Below are 14,786 nucleotides of genomic sequence, written 5' to 3'. Positions count from 1 at the left end.
AGAGGGGGGTTAAGCACAGTTTCATGGTAGCAGCATTTTCTCCATTGGGCTGTTTGCTAGAAACAAGCAGAGATGCATAATTCCTTTAAGAGAAGGCTTCCTGACTCAGCAGTAGCAGCAAAAACTGTGCTGCTCCTTTAAAAGGGCTTCCTGGTCCATGCTAGTTGCACAAACAGCTCTGGCTCTTTCATCAGGTGGAACACTTGAATGGGGTTTGTGGGTAGCATGCTGCAAGTTACTTGGTGGCAGCCATGGGCCAACTGCTTACCAGAGTTGAGATGGTGAGTAAGTGATGGAGGAGGGTCATCTGTCTATGTGTTACTTTATTGGTTAATAAAGAGACTGCCTTGGCCTTTTGATAGGGCAGAAAATTATGTGGGCAGAGTAGACAGAACAGAATGCTGGGAAGAAGGGAAGTGAGGCAGTCACTATGCTTCTCCAACCCAAGACGGACGTAGGCTAGAATCTTTCCCGGTAAGCCACCACCTCATGGTGCTACATGCATTAATAGAAATGGGCTAATCAAGATGTGAGAGTTAGCCAAGAAGAGGCTAGAGCTAATGGGCCAGGCAGTGTTTAAAAGAATACAATTTGTGTGTTGTTATTTTGGGGCATAAACTAGCCAGGTGGCCAGAAGCCAGGCAGTAGGAACGCAGCCCGCAGCTCCTTCTACAAGTGAGGGTCCCAGAGCTGGCAGGAAAGGTACCACTGCCATATTGGAAGACTGAGAGAGGTGGAGCCAGCATCCAGTGCCACTGAAACCAAACTGATTACCATTTTAAAAGCACTCCAGGTCAGAAAATAATTACAGATATGCAATAAAAACAGATTCAGACCGAAATAAACCTCTGAACTAGTCACAGTGTGCTTAAAAAATATATATGTAGGCTTGAGAGAGAGAAGAAAAAGAATATAGACAGTTATAAAAAGAAATAAATAGTTTTAAAAAATAAAAGAAAGTCTTTAAAGAGACAGTTTGGACAGTCATAGATTAAAGGAGTAAAGAAAAATAAGACACGTAAAGATAGAAAATACACAGAGAGTCTGAATTATGTTTATTATTATGTTTTTTAAAAAAATTTTTTAACTGTGAATAAGCTAAGTACAGAAAGACATATAATTGTATGGGCTGATATATATATGTATATATATCTTATTATATCTTATATATATCATATATATATTAAAGGTATCTTGACTTCAAAATTTGGGTCTAAGGATATGTTGCTTTGCAAAAGAGGTTCTGCTTTTGTTTCCATAAAGAAAAGAAAGCTTTGGATTCCTTACTGGCTAATATGGTTTGATCAAACGAGACCCCCTGAAGCAATGGCCCAGATGATCCAGCATCCATGACAACTTCAGGACTGCTGGCTGAGATGAATCTACCACACAGTATACCCCATGAAAGACCTGATTAACAGTGCCTCCAATCAACAGAATGTTGTCTAGAGAAAAACACCCAAATTCCCTAAATGATTGTTTATAAATGTTTGTTTACATTTAATGGGGGATATAATATAGAGATGAATACTTTGTATTGGTATGGATCTTGGTTTATTGATACAAATTTAAGGTCAATTTTGTTATAGGTTTATTTCTGCTCTTGATTAAGGTATTGTGTTTATGCAGCTCATTTAAAAATATAATGTATAATTAAGAAATACAGGTTAATAGCCATCTATAATAGTCAAGCTTGTAGTCATGTCAGGGTTTATAGATGTACAGAGATAAATTTCAGATGGATAGGTATTCTTCAAACCTTTCAAAGACTTACAGATATGGTATTTAAATGTTTGAAGAATATAAATTTTTCTTAACAATGAGACATGTCTGTTTCTGGCAGCACCAATTACTTCAAGAGGATGATCGACATCAAAGAGGCTTCTTAAGGAGTTTGCTAGTTTCTTACTTTTTGGGTAAGAAACTGCTCTTGCATGGACTGCTTGATGGTATGCTGTTTAAAATGGACATGAAAGACCCCCAGAAAAGTGACTGCTGAACATTTCAAAAGAAGGTGAGATGATACTTTGGGGTTCCTGCTTCATAAAAAAACCTGCCAGACATTTTGAAGGACACAGAAGAAAGCATCTGATGAACTTTGTCATTATAAGGCAAAACAGACCTTCAAATTTCCTGCTTTATGGGAAAGTCTACTGGATATTATGGGCCTGAAGGCTGAAGATGGATGCCCCAATGTTACAGAAGAACTTTGGGTAGCTTTCCAGGCAGCAAGATGTCTCTGTCAATTCTGAAGTTTTGGAATTTGCTTACAATGCACTTCCTGTTTACTTAATATATTCTTCTGGTGTCTTTGAAGAGTTGAAGGCAGATATAGTTTTCCTTAGTTATGATAAAAAATAAAATAGATATTGTAACTGTAATTCTTGCTCAATACCTGTTTTGTTATATATAATTTTACTACATTAATGTTAAATCCTTCCTTTTTATTTAGACAGTAAAAGGGAGATGATGTGGGAATTCCCCTCTGTATGCTATGAATTTTATTAGCATTGGTTAATAAAGAACATGTTTTTTTGTTTGTTTTTAAAAAATATTTATTTATTTATTATGTATACAATATTCTGTGTGTATGCCTGCAGGCCAAAAGAGGGCACTAGACCTCATTACAGATGGTTGTGAGCCACCATGTGGGTTGCTGAGAATTGAACTCAGGACCTTTGGAAGAGCAGGCAATGCTCTTAACCTCTGAGCCATCTCTCCAGCCCTAAAGAACATGTTGCTGACCAATGGAGTAAATCTAGGCAGGAAATCTGAACAGAGATATAGAGAGAAAGTAGGCAGAGTCAGGAGACACCATGTAGCTGCTGAAGGAGACAGATGCCTGGAACTTTACTTGGTAAGCCACAGCATTGTGGCGATACACAGATTAAAAGAAATGGGTTAATTTAAGTTGTAAGAGGTAACTAGAAATATGCCTAAGCTAATGGGCAAAGAATGTTGTAATTAATATAATTTCTGTGTTATTATTCGGGTCTGGGCAGCTGAGAAACCAAAGACCAGTCTACACCCACAGGAAAAGCAACTGGCTCCTTCTCATTATATAGGGTAAAGGTGTCAGTTAAAATTGCCAGTGCCTTCTTGGCTAATTTAAGATAGGAGTATTTTTTGCCTGAATAGTCACAAATATACAAGAATAGGCCCCAACTATACAGCTTACTAAGGTAAGTTTCTACACAAAGGTTGGGACAGCAGCTATAAGTAGCAAGCCTAAGGCCGCAGCACAGTGATTCTCTGGATCCCCATATCACACCATGGCATTAAACAGTTTTTCACAACTGTCTGTACAAGCAATGTTTGACCTTCAATGAGTCTCTCAGTGTGGGGCTCAGACCGTGTCAGAATACAAATTGGCCCTTCCTGAGACAGAGCTTTGGGTCAGGAGACAATCCTGGTGGAGATGGTTTAGGGCAGATGGCTTAGACTTAGCTTCATATTGTATACAAGAGCAAGCAGAGGTCTCCCTTGGGCCTTCTCTGGCCCTCAAATGCCACTGGCAGTAGAATGGAGGGCTGGCTCCACAAGGAAATTTGTGGGGGCCAGCAGGGAGGTTCTGCTGGGTGTGAGAAATCCAGAACAGCTTCAGCAGCACAGGAACCCAGGGGCAGGAAGAGTGAATTGTTAGTGGTGTGATCTCTTAGGGGCTGAGAAACAATATGTGATTTACAATCTACTATAGAAATGCAGACCTACTATATTTTAGTCACTAAAAACTCCATTTGCTATTGTTGCAACCAGTTAAATATTCAGTTGTTAGAATAAAAAGGCTTGCAACCCTGCTGGAACAACAGAGAGTGACTTTGGTTTGGGTTGGCAAATGTCTTGACCCCTTCTCTGTTCTCCTCAGCTGTATCCAAGGGTCCCCAGTGCCTCACGGAGGGGACAATGACAAGCAGAGATCTACCTGAAACAGGTGAGTCTTCTGCACACACATGGCCTATAGCAGCAGAGACAAGGTCCTCTTGGGTGAGAGTCAATGATGGACCGGCTTTGGGGTTCAGGACCATAAGTTGGGGCAATGGGAAGATAGAGATTTGTCCTCTGCCCACCTCTTGGGGCTGAGTGTGACTTAAATGAGTTAATATTAACAAGAATAAGATAATAAGTCAGTATTAGCATGATGGGGCCAGAGCTCTAAGTGGGGCTGCCACTCAAGCAAAGAGGATCATGACTGACAGCTTAGTCACCAGTACCATGAGTCCTGCTTTTATTATGAGATAACCATGCTGCTTGTTGTCCTTGAACATTCAAACACTAGGGGAGAACACAGAGCAGGGAAGGAAAACTGTTACTATCTACTCCATTTCTCCACATTCTACTTCTGGGAGGTCTACGGGGAAATGGCATCTTGTGTACCTTCCCAGATATGTCTATGGGGAAAATAAATACAGGTGGAGCAACCCCTACTTTGAAAACTAATTTAAAATACTAAATGCTCTTATATCATAAACTCTCTCTTGCTCCTCATGCATATTCATGCATGTGCATGCATGCGTGTGTGTGTGTGTGTGCGTGCAGGTACTCATGAACATGTGTTTGCATGTGTGTGTGTGTGTGTGTGTGTGCGTGCAGGTACTCATGAACATGTGTTTGCATGTATGTGGAAGCCATAAGTCTGGTGATCATTCTCCATTTTATTTACTGGCAGTGTCTCTGGCTGAACCCAGAAATGATCAATTGAATGTAGCTACCCTGCTTCCCCAGGGTCTTAACTTCCCAAGTGTTAAGACTACAGGTGGGCTACCATGCTCACCCAATTTTATGCACCTTGAAGCTAAGGCCCTTGGCATTTTATGCACTGAGCTATCTTCCCAGGCCCATATGAAACTTTCTGAGCACCAGCATTCCCCAGTAGACCTCACGTGACAAGTTGTGATTGAAAGGCCAGCACCCAAAAGAACATCAAATTACCTTTAGGTTGTGTACTAAGTACATCTTCATAATAAATAATTTCATATCTAGACTCTGGTCCCGTTACTAACCAATATGGCTATGCAGAGACTCCAGAAGCCAAGAAAGGGGGCCATTTAAGATGACAGCACCTCAGCCTGTATATGCCTCTCCCCATACCTCACCCTCCCACACCCCAAGAGTAGCTCCTCTCTGTGCCAACCCATTTTTTATAGTTGCTGCATACTTTCACTCGTGGGACATTTCACAAGTGGTTTTGTTGTCTCTTTGCTTTGTTTTTTTACCATCACAAACGGTGCTTCCAGGGGCATGCTTGGGCTATGTGTAGCTAGTATGGACACACCCCAGAGAAGGCTTTCAGAAAGGGGACAAAGCATAAGCACAGCCCCAAAACTGATACCTGTAAGAAGCGGCTTCTGTTGCTGTCAAACAAACAAAAGAAACAAACCTTGATTCCTGGCCAATTTGTAAGCTCCCATGAGTCTTTATTGGGAAGGACCCACCCAGAATGTAAAGGATGAGGTGAGAAGACATCTTACAACGTGGAGGGCCCTAGTGGGGCCTTTGTCTGGGTACAGGTCTGTCTGTCATTTGCATCGGCGAGCGGCACAGCTGAGCAGCATTCCAGCTTCTACTGCTGCTTTCCCAACAGTTCAGCTTCCTTCTGCCTGTACCCAGTTTCCTGTACCCAGGCCACACCCCACACCCCAAGGATGCAGGACAGAGCTCTATCTTGTTTCCAGAGCTACAAAGCAGGCTCTTTCAGGGCAATCTACGGAATCATTCCCAATCATTCATAAAGGCACTAGGTCCAGACAAACTTAGGAACTGTAATGGGGAGGTATTTTGTCAACCGGACACAAGCTAGAGTCATTGGAGAAGAGAAAACCTCAATTGAGAAATTGGCCTGTAGGCAAGTCTGGAGGGGTGTTTCCTTGATTAATGATTGTTGTAAGGGGGCCCAGATCACTATGGGTGGGCACGTGGCCCTGGGTTGTATGGAAAAGCAGACTGAGCAAGCCATGAGAACAGGCCAGTAAGCCACACTCCTCCATGGTCTGGTCTTTCTGCTAGAGTCCCTGCCCCGAATTCCCTCAGTGATAGGCTGTGATCAGGACACAAGGTCTAAGCAAGCCCTTTCCTCCCCAGGTAGTTTTTAGCCATGGTCTTTATTATAGCAATAGAAGACAGGCTGAGGCAGGGCCTCTCTCAGGTGTCTATCCGGGAAGGTCCAGCTTGCATTTGAGGTCTCTGGGTCAGTCTCAGAACACAACACACGTCCTCCATATTGAGGCCACAGCCCCTGCTACTCCTCTGGCCTCAGATCTTGCCCCTGACATATAAAGTTGTCACCCCATTTCTTTCAGATCCATACCTAAATGCCATCCACTCAGAGGGGCCCCACTGTGACCCAGACACTCTTAATTCCTCTAGCCTGCCAGTGTTTTCCTTGATTTACTAGGACACTTTCTCCTCTGGCTTTGTTCATGTTGTGTCCCAGGCCCTCCACCTAGACCTGGTGTAGAGCAAACTTTCTCTGAAGACATGCATAGCAGCTCTCCTGATCCACAGACCAGGTGCTTCAAAATCCCCAGTAGCTGCCTGAAACCTTTATATACACCATGCTTTTCCTATACATCTACATGCACAATAAACTCAATTTATAAAGCAGGCACAGGGAGACACTGCAAAGGTCTTGGCCACCTGAGTGTATATTTTGTTTGTTTTTTTTTTGTTTTTTTTTTGGGGGGGGGGAGGCTGAAGCAGGAGGATTGCGAATTCCAAGTCAACCTGGAATTCAACAAATTCCAATAAATGAGAAATTTGATGCCAGCCTAGGCTAAAGAGAGAAACTGTCCCCTAACACACACACACACACACACACACACACACACACACACACGGGGTGAGGGGTTTGATTTACTCTTTATGTAAAATAAAGCATTTTCTGGCTTCTCTTTGGCATATCTTAAAACTCCACCATCTCTCTGGCACGCTTGGGCTATTTTGAAATAAAATAAAGGTCACCTAAACAGAAGCAGCGTCATCTCCATAGCATCCAACCAAGATGCCATGAGTGATGGACTGGCCTTGCACCTGTGCGATCTTGCCCTTCTCTCTCTCTCTCTCTCTCTCTCTCTCTCTCTCTCTCTCTCTCCCCCTCCACCCCAGGATAAAATGACATCTCAGTCAAACGAAGCAGTACAAGATTTCATCTTACTACCTTGATAGGGGGGCGGCATTTTGGGGTTAGAGAGAGAGCTGGTGCCAGAGAAACTCCCAGGAATCCACAAGAATGACCACAGACTCTGAGCAATAGTGGAGAGGGTGCCTCAACTGGCCATCTCCTCTAAACAGATTGGTGACTATCCTAATTGTCATCAGAGAGCCTTTATCCAGTAACTGATGGAAGCAGATGCAGAAATCCACACTCAAACACTGGGCTGAGCTCTGGGAGTCCTGTTAAAGTGAGGGAGGAGGGATTGTATGATCAAGATCAAGGGGGGTCAAGACCATGAAGAACCCACAGAGACAGCTGACCTAAGCTCATGGGAGCTCACACTCTAGACTGACAGCCAGGGAGCCTGCATGGGACTGACCTAGGCCTTCTGCATATATGTGACAGTTGGTCTGTTTGGTGGGCTCTCAGCAGTGGGATCAGGACCTGTCCTTGGCACTTAGGCTGACCTCTGGAAACCTGTTCCCCATGGTGGGTTACCTTGCCCAGCCTTGATGCAGGGGTGGAGCTCGGTCCTGTCACAACCTGGTGAGGCATGCTTTGTTCATGCCCATGGGAGGCCTGCTCCTTTCTAAATGGAGACAGAGAAGTGGATGGGGGGCGGGGTATTTGGGAGGCGGGAACAGGAGGAGGGACAGGAAACTATGTGGTCAGTATGTAAAACAAGTTTTAAAAATTTATAAAAAATTATTCTCACTCACAAAAAGATTTCATCTTACTACTCAGAACAGTATAAAACTGAAAACACGTGAACATGAATTAATTTATTTCTGGAATTTCCCATGTAATATTTTTGATCAGATGATCACGGGCAGGTGGTAACTACTATAAATGAACGGATGCACCATTGCTCCACTCTCAGCCTTTCCTCACACGTACTGTGGCATTACAGCAAGTCCACAAGCCTCTACATGTGGCCTCAGTGACTATGCTCCAGCCTGTGTTACTAGCACTACAGACAACCACGTGGACTTCTCATCGTCCTTCAAAGCCCAGCTCAGGTCAGCGCCAGCACCTTTAGGAAGGCTGCCCCACAAACAAATAGGCAGGCTCCCTGTTCTCGGCTCTGGGCCAGGATCCCACAGCTCCATTGTCAGGTACATCAGAAACTTCACCCCCCCACACACACACACTTCCTGGCTTCCTCCTCTAGATTGGATGCTTCTAGTGTCTCTGGGTACAGGTGTGGTGAGCACACCCAGGAGAAGTTTGGAAAACGTTTAAGTTGTGTATTGAGCGTGTGCCACCTGCTAGGTGCTCTGTAAACATTGCCTCATTCGACGCTAACGTGACACATTCAGCTGTGTTCAGAGGAGCACACAGGCTTCCAGAGGCCACACAAGTCGTGCAGTGGCACGCCCTTCATGGGAAGAGGAAGCAGTGACACCAGGCGGGCCACAGCACCTACCCACCGAGATCTATACTGCAGCCATAGGCAAGGTGCTGGGTGGTTGTGGAACAGGGTCAGATGGTACCACAGAGTTCGGTTCTGTCCTAGGGAAATGGACAATCTCCATGATGGCTTAGATCTTAAATGCCCCTGTAAAGGCTTAACACTCAGTAATGGCACTGAGGGTCATGGGACTCTTGGGAGGGTGAGCCTAAGAGGACAAGGAGGTTAGAACACAGGGGGTGTGCCTATGACCTAGTCCCCTTCCAGTCTCTGTCCACTTCCCAGTTGCCATGAGGTGAGCCGCCTCCCCCATCATTTGCTCCACCCACAATGCACTCTGCCACCATGGACCCAAACAGGACCAAGTGAACAGAGACTGAAACTTGGGAAGCCATGAGCAGAAATAGACCCTCCCCTTCCTTGAGGCTCTTTATCTGGGGGTGTTTTGACATACACACCAAGGAAGGCTGACTAGCTCAAGTCCCCATTTCACAGGCAAAAGAGCCACTGGTAAATATGCCATCAGTGCAGCAGACCTGACCACAGGGCTCAGTGTAGGGGAGGGGTCACTGCCTGCAATATTACCAGGAGGAGTTCCCTACTTCCAAACTTGCAGCTGGAATGGGAGGGTCTAGGTAACATGCACACATCCGTCCACTCCCTATGGCGTCCATTGATTTTGACTGTGTTTTCTAAGCACCTCAGATGTGCAGGCAAACCACAGTGAACAAAGGACACAGGCTGCACTAGCATGCAGCTCTATCTACACTGAAAGCAGAGGAGAATGAGCCAGTGCACAGATACAGACGGTCAGAAAAGAGCTATGCAGAGAGAAAGCTTGGGGAACTGGCATCTCATTCCACTGTGCCACTCAGAAGGGAGCTGACATCTGAATCAAGACTCAGTGAAAACACAGAGCCAGACTCAGACCAAGGGAGGGCAAAAGCCAGGCGAGCGAGTGACCCTGGAACAAGCCAGGGCACATATGGCTGGGCCGGGACATAAGCTAGCAACAGGAGGAGCAGAGAAGAGAAAGATAATGGAAGGAGGCCAGTGAGTTGGGGGAGAAGAGGAAGAAGAAAGGAGGAGGAAAGAAAATAGAGGGAGGGGAGGGAAGCCAGTAGGGGGAGGGAGGAGGAAGAGAAAAAGGAGGAGAATACAGAGGGAGGGGCAATGAGGCAGCAAGCGAGATGCCTGTTCTCACAGTAAGAACAGGTTTTGTTCCTCTGAGCCTTGATTTCTACCCAAAGATGAAGAATTAAGATATCTGTGGGGTTTTGCAAAATACAAAGGAAACACACCAGCAGTAAAAGATAATTCAGAAAGACAAGGCTGGGTCCTGATAAAGAAACAGCTGCAAACCCTCAGAGCCTAACTCCAGCTCAACGCAGAGCATGCACTAGGACATGCTCCTCACATGGGCTCCTGCGCAGTGACTGTAATTGTACCCAAGGTGAATCTGAGGTTGCTCCTAAAACCCAGGGGCTGGGCAGAATGAGGGAACTGAGAAATAGAAGTGAACACACGGTCCATCTAACGTTGTAAAGCTCAATCCCACCAGAGGACGCAGGCTCAAGATTTAGAAATGCAGACATATTTAGCTAAGCACACGGACTTGATGCATAATGGTTACTAAGGGAAACCACCATGGCCCGATTTTGAAATGTGACATTAGAAAGACAAGCTGTCCCACCCTACAAGCCCCTGCCAGAGTCAGAACCAGGACAGATGCAGGGTCTGGCTTGTCTTGTTGGCTGAATCATTTCAAATACATTCTGAAAAGGAAAAGTAAATTTTAAAATGGGTTTGATGTGGGTTGAGCTGGGTGCCCTCAGCAGTTGGATTTGATGATCATCTGTGGGTTTGTTTCACTAGTGTATTAGAGATGGGCACCTGTCATCTCTGCCTCCCTTAGATACAGTGTCTTTCTTACATGCAGCAAGGAGCAGGCATTTGTGGAATGAATGAACCAGCAGGCAGCCCAAGCCGATGCTTTGACCAAGCATGGCGGCCCTGATGTGAAGAACAGGGACACACTGGGGACCTAAGCACAAGTGGGGAAACTGTGAACAGGCTACAAAAGAAAAAGTCCAGGAAGCATGGCAGAGGGACAGTTCTGGGGAAACTGAACCAATAAGCAAGGGCTTCCAGGTGGAGAACTAAAAGGTTCTTCCCAGAGCCTCAGGATCAACTACCAACTCAAAGCCAGAAATAATCACAGCCCAGCAAAGCATTCTCCAGCACTGGCTAGGTGGAATGTTCATGATGTCCAGGGTATGTTGTGGAAGAGATGAGTCTAAATGATTCCAGTGAATACAGGATGGTTGGGAAGCTGGGTTGATCAAAGGTATACAGATGGTCCCTTCAAATGACACAGCCATCAGCTCTCCTCAAATTCTTGGCTTTTCTCAGATCCTCACAGGATGATGTGAGACCTCACCTGATCTCTGTGTACTCTGAGCTCTCTTCTGAGAGAATGAATTGTTGGAGTGTGACCAGACACCTGAGGAAGTAGTCAGTGTACAGCAGTCAAGACTGCGTAGATAATACAGATCCACTGCTGTCTCGCACGGCTCTTCACCTGGAGTGACCAGGCAGCTGGAAAAGGCTGGTGTTGGATGCACAGTAAAGACTTAGTGCAGTGGTGCTGGAAGTGATGGGTGCTGGGGGATGGGAGGCTCAGTGCGGGGCGGGCTCCTGCCCCTTCTCATGTAGGGTTTTCTAGACTTTACCAACTGCTTGCCTTCCTCCTCCATCTGCTCATATTCTCAGTACTCACTGACAGCCTTCCCAAGCCTGGCAATGACCACACTGACTGAGAAACAGAGACAGTGGGCAAATGCGTCACACACACGTGACTCGGGCTGACAAGGTGGCTCCGTGGGCACCTGCCACCAAGCCTGAAGACAGGAGTGCAATCTTTAAGACCCATATGGTAGGAAAAGAGAACCAGTTCCCCAAAGTTGTCCCCTGGCCTCTCCACATGCATCGTGGCATGCATGTATCCCCTTAAAAACGAAGACTACAAGGAAAACACAAACAACAACAACACCTAAGGATTGCACACATGTTGCAAAGGGGATGAGTGGTGTGGGGGAAACACACAGGGCCTCAAATAGATGTTGTGTCTTGATTCAGGTTGGTTTCTCTAAAAAAACACAAAAAATACTTTTTTCACAGACCTTCAATGGTTTATGTGCAACATAAGCAAATGAACACCTTTTCAGGGAACCCCAGCCCAGTATGATTGGAGAAAACCCTGCTGTCCCGCCCAGAACCGAAGCCTCCTCCCTAGCACGTACTTTTCAGAGGCTCCTTTTTGAGACTGACTGACTAGGCAGATGCCATTGGTTCTGATGCTGACTGCTACAAAGGCCGCAATCAAAAGGCATTTAGAAAACCCAAATAAATGAAGAGCTAGTTGAAGCGTGTTCAAAAATGGACTGAAAACTCAATACAGGAGAGGTAATTTTCTTCAAATTAAGCTAACAGAAAAACAGACTTTCAGCCCAATCTCCACAAGGTTGTTTTCATTTAATTTTTATTGCTTAGGCTAAATAAGTTGATTCTAAAATTCATTTGGAACAGTAAGATCATTTTGAAAATGAACAGAAAAAAAAAGAAAAAAGAAAATGAACAGAGCATGACTAGGTCAAGGGTCACAACAGCAACACCAGAGCAACATCTATAGAGAGACAAGAAGATCAAGTAGATGGGCAAAGACTATCAAAACAGACCAGTGCTTTTAGGGAAAACCATGTCTAGTTGAGAAGACACTGCAAATTCCCTGAGAAGAGGTAAGGAATGGGTAACTGCTGAAGAAATCCAGTATCCACATAAAAACAAAAGCTGCATTTCCACCTTATACCATACATAGTGTTCCTAAATGTGAGGAAACTGAAACATTAAAACTCTTGGGAGAAAATTCAGAAACTGCTTGTACAACTTTGGGGGAGGAAAATCATCCTAAATAAGAGGCCAACTGTACCAGGCACAAAGGAGAAACCAGCACACACAATATCATTAAAATGGAAAATTCTGTACACCATAAGAAAACCCACACGCTGTGTAAAGATCCTACAACAGGGAAAATCATGCATTTAAAAGTAAAAAGAATGTTTACCCAAAAGAAAACACAAACCAGAGAAAAACAGGAGTCTGGAGTTTATGGGCAAGGCATCAAAATTATGAAAAGATGTTCACCTCATCAGCAATTAGAAAAATGCAAGTTTAAATTAGTGAAATACCATTTCACACTCAATACGCAGAAGAAATAAAACTTGACTGGAGAAGCAGAGGCAGGAGGATTGTTACAAGTTCAAGTTCAGTGTGGTCTACATAGCAAGTGTCAGGCCACCAGAGTCACACAGCAAGACCCTGTCTAGAGAAAACAAAATGAAGCAAACAAAAACCACTTGCTCAGACGAAGTCCTGCATAGAAAGCAGAGTACTCACTTGAGGCTGGAGAGATGACTCCGTGATTAAGAGCATTTATTGCTCTTGTAGAGGATCTGGGTTTGATTCCCAGGACCCACATAGCAGCTCACAGGGATCTTTAACTCCAGTTCCAGAGGATCTGACACCCTCTTCTGGCCTCTGCAGGCACTGCATTTATGTGATACACATACAAGCAGGCAAAGTAAGCGCAAACAAAATGAAATAATCTTTAAAAAATAAAAAGCGTCACTGAGGGAAAAGTGGAGCAGCAGAAATTCTTACAAGCTAATATTTAGGATACACATAAGAGCATTCTCCACATTATCTGATAAAAACGGATGCCACGCATGGTCCACAGACCGCCAGTGACACTCTAATGCATGATTTTGATGCATTCCCTTACCGTATGGGTTGGAGAGTGAAACTCCAATGCAACAGCAGTGAAAGACGGCTTATGGGAATGGGTTTGAAATGTTACCAGGGGCCCAACAGAGATTCCTAAGAAAAAGCTGAATTTGTATCTCTTGTTCCTCTCTTTTTTTAAAAAAAAATATTTATTTTTATTTCATGTGTATGTGTCTGTATGGCAGTGTCGGATCCCCTGGAACTGGAGTTACAGACAGTTGTGAGCTGCCATGTGGGTGCTGGGTATTGAACCCGGGTCCTACTGGAAAAGCAGCCAGGCGTTCTTAACCACTGAGCCATCTCCCCAGCAACCCCCATCCCTTGCTCCTCTCTTGCTCTTCTGCTTTCCACAAAAGGATGGCGCAGGAGCCAACTCTTGCCAAGCACCAGTCTCTCCATCCTGAACTTCCAAACTCTACAAGTATAGGAAAGATAACAAACCTCTATTCTTTAGAAGCCACCCAATTCCAGGTATTTTGTAGAGGTAACATAAAACAGACTAAGATGGGCTTGCAGACTAGAAACCATCAAGAAAATGCAGCTAGGTCAACTACTGTGGCGATGGGCAACAGTCTAACCCCATCAAGAAGATGGGGTAAATACAAGGTAACCATTCACACAATGCAACACTATTAAGGAGGTGTGTATAAGGAAGCCAGGATTATTGTGTGCATATAGACTCATCTTAGAACCACCACTGAGAAAGGAAACAAAGTAAAAACAAAACATAAGGCTTGGACTAACCAGTCCTGGAAATGTTTACAATAACTAAGGGGCATCTATTCTATTCCGGGCACTTATGTGAGCAAAACAAACGCAAAGATGGACAGGAGAATTACGAATCTAATTTCAGCAAGACTTCTAGAGGGTAGGAAACAAATGGTATCTGGAAAACAAATTAAAATCACTCATCTTATCATAAAGTCATAAAATTATAAGATCAATGCACCATTCATCCCCATATGTTACTATTACTAATTAGCCCTAAGGTAGGGGAGACTTCATCCGTGAATTCAGGTCTCGGCAAACTGAGAAACCTCAGGGAGCATTTGGTTTAGCCTTTAACATGTACAGAAAAACCAACTATCTATAGCTGGGTGGGGGACAATCCTGCAGCAGAAGTTGGCGTGACTGTATACCTCCCGCAGGTTGTGCACCACACACTTCTACAGTGCATGCTTCACAAGGCACCTCAGGATGATGCTCCCCAGATGTGCACACAGCTTCCACAACTGCATTCCTCAGCCTTGTGAGGATCCCAGCACTTTAGAACTCTGGCAAAACTGTACCCGCTTCTGGGATGAGGGGTGTTCACAACCTTCCGGGTCCTTTCAACCTCACATCCTTTTTTTTTTTTTTTTTTTTTTTTTTTTTTTTTTTTTT

The 14,786-nt window shown here is 44.6% G+C and overlaps 1 protein-coding gene across 1 annotated transcript in view; it reads right to left on the bottom strand.

The window, feature by feature from the left end:
* Slc6a11 (solute carrier family 6 member 11) overlaps positions 1-14,786 on the bottom strand; it is a 118,424-nt gene that overhangs the window by 96,690 nt on the left and 6,948 nt on the right. The window contains exons 4-5 of the mRNA XM_050148484.1: positions 12,006-12,034; positions 3,179-3,190 (exon numbers count right to left, since the gene is read on the bottom strand). Coding sequence (XP_050004441.1) covers positions 3,179-3,190; positions 12,006-12,034 — 41 coding nt within the window. The remainder of the gene's footprint in view (positions 1-3,178; positions 3,191-12,005; positions 12,035-14,786) is intronic.

The sequence above is a fragment of the Alexandromys fortis genome, unplaced genomic scaffold, assembly GCF_014885135.2.
Source record: "Alexandromys fortis isolate MF-2015 unplaced genomic scaffold, M_Fortis_MF-2015_v1.1 scaffold_59, whole genome shotgun sequence".
In the NCBI taxonomy this organism is placed as follows: domain Eukaryota; kingdom Metazoa; phylum Chordata; class Mammalia; order Rodentia; family Cricetidae; genus Alexandromys; species Alexandromys fortis.
Note: the sequence above shows the minus strand (reverse complement) of the source record. Positions and strands in the feature narration are given on the sequence as shown.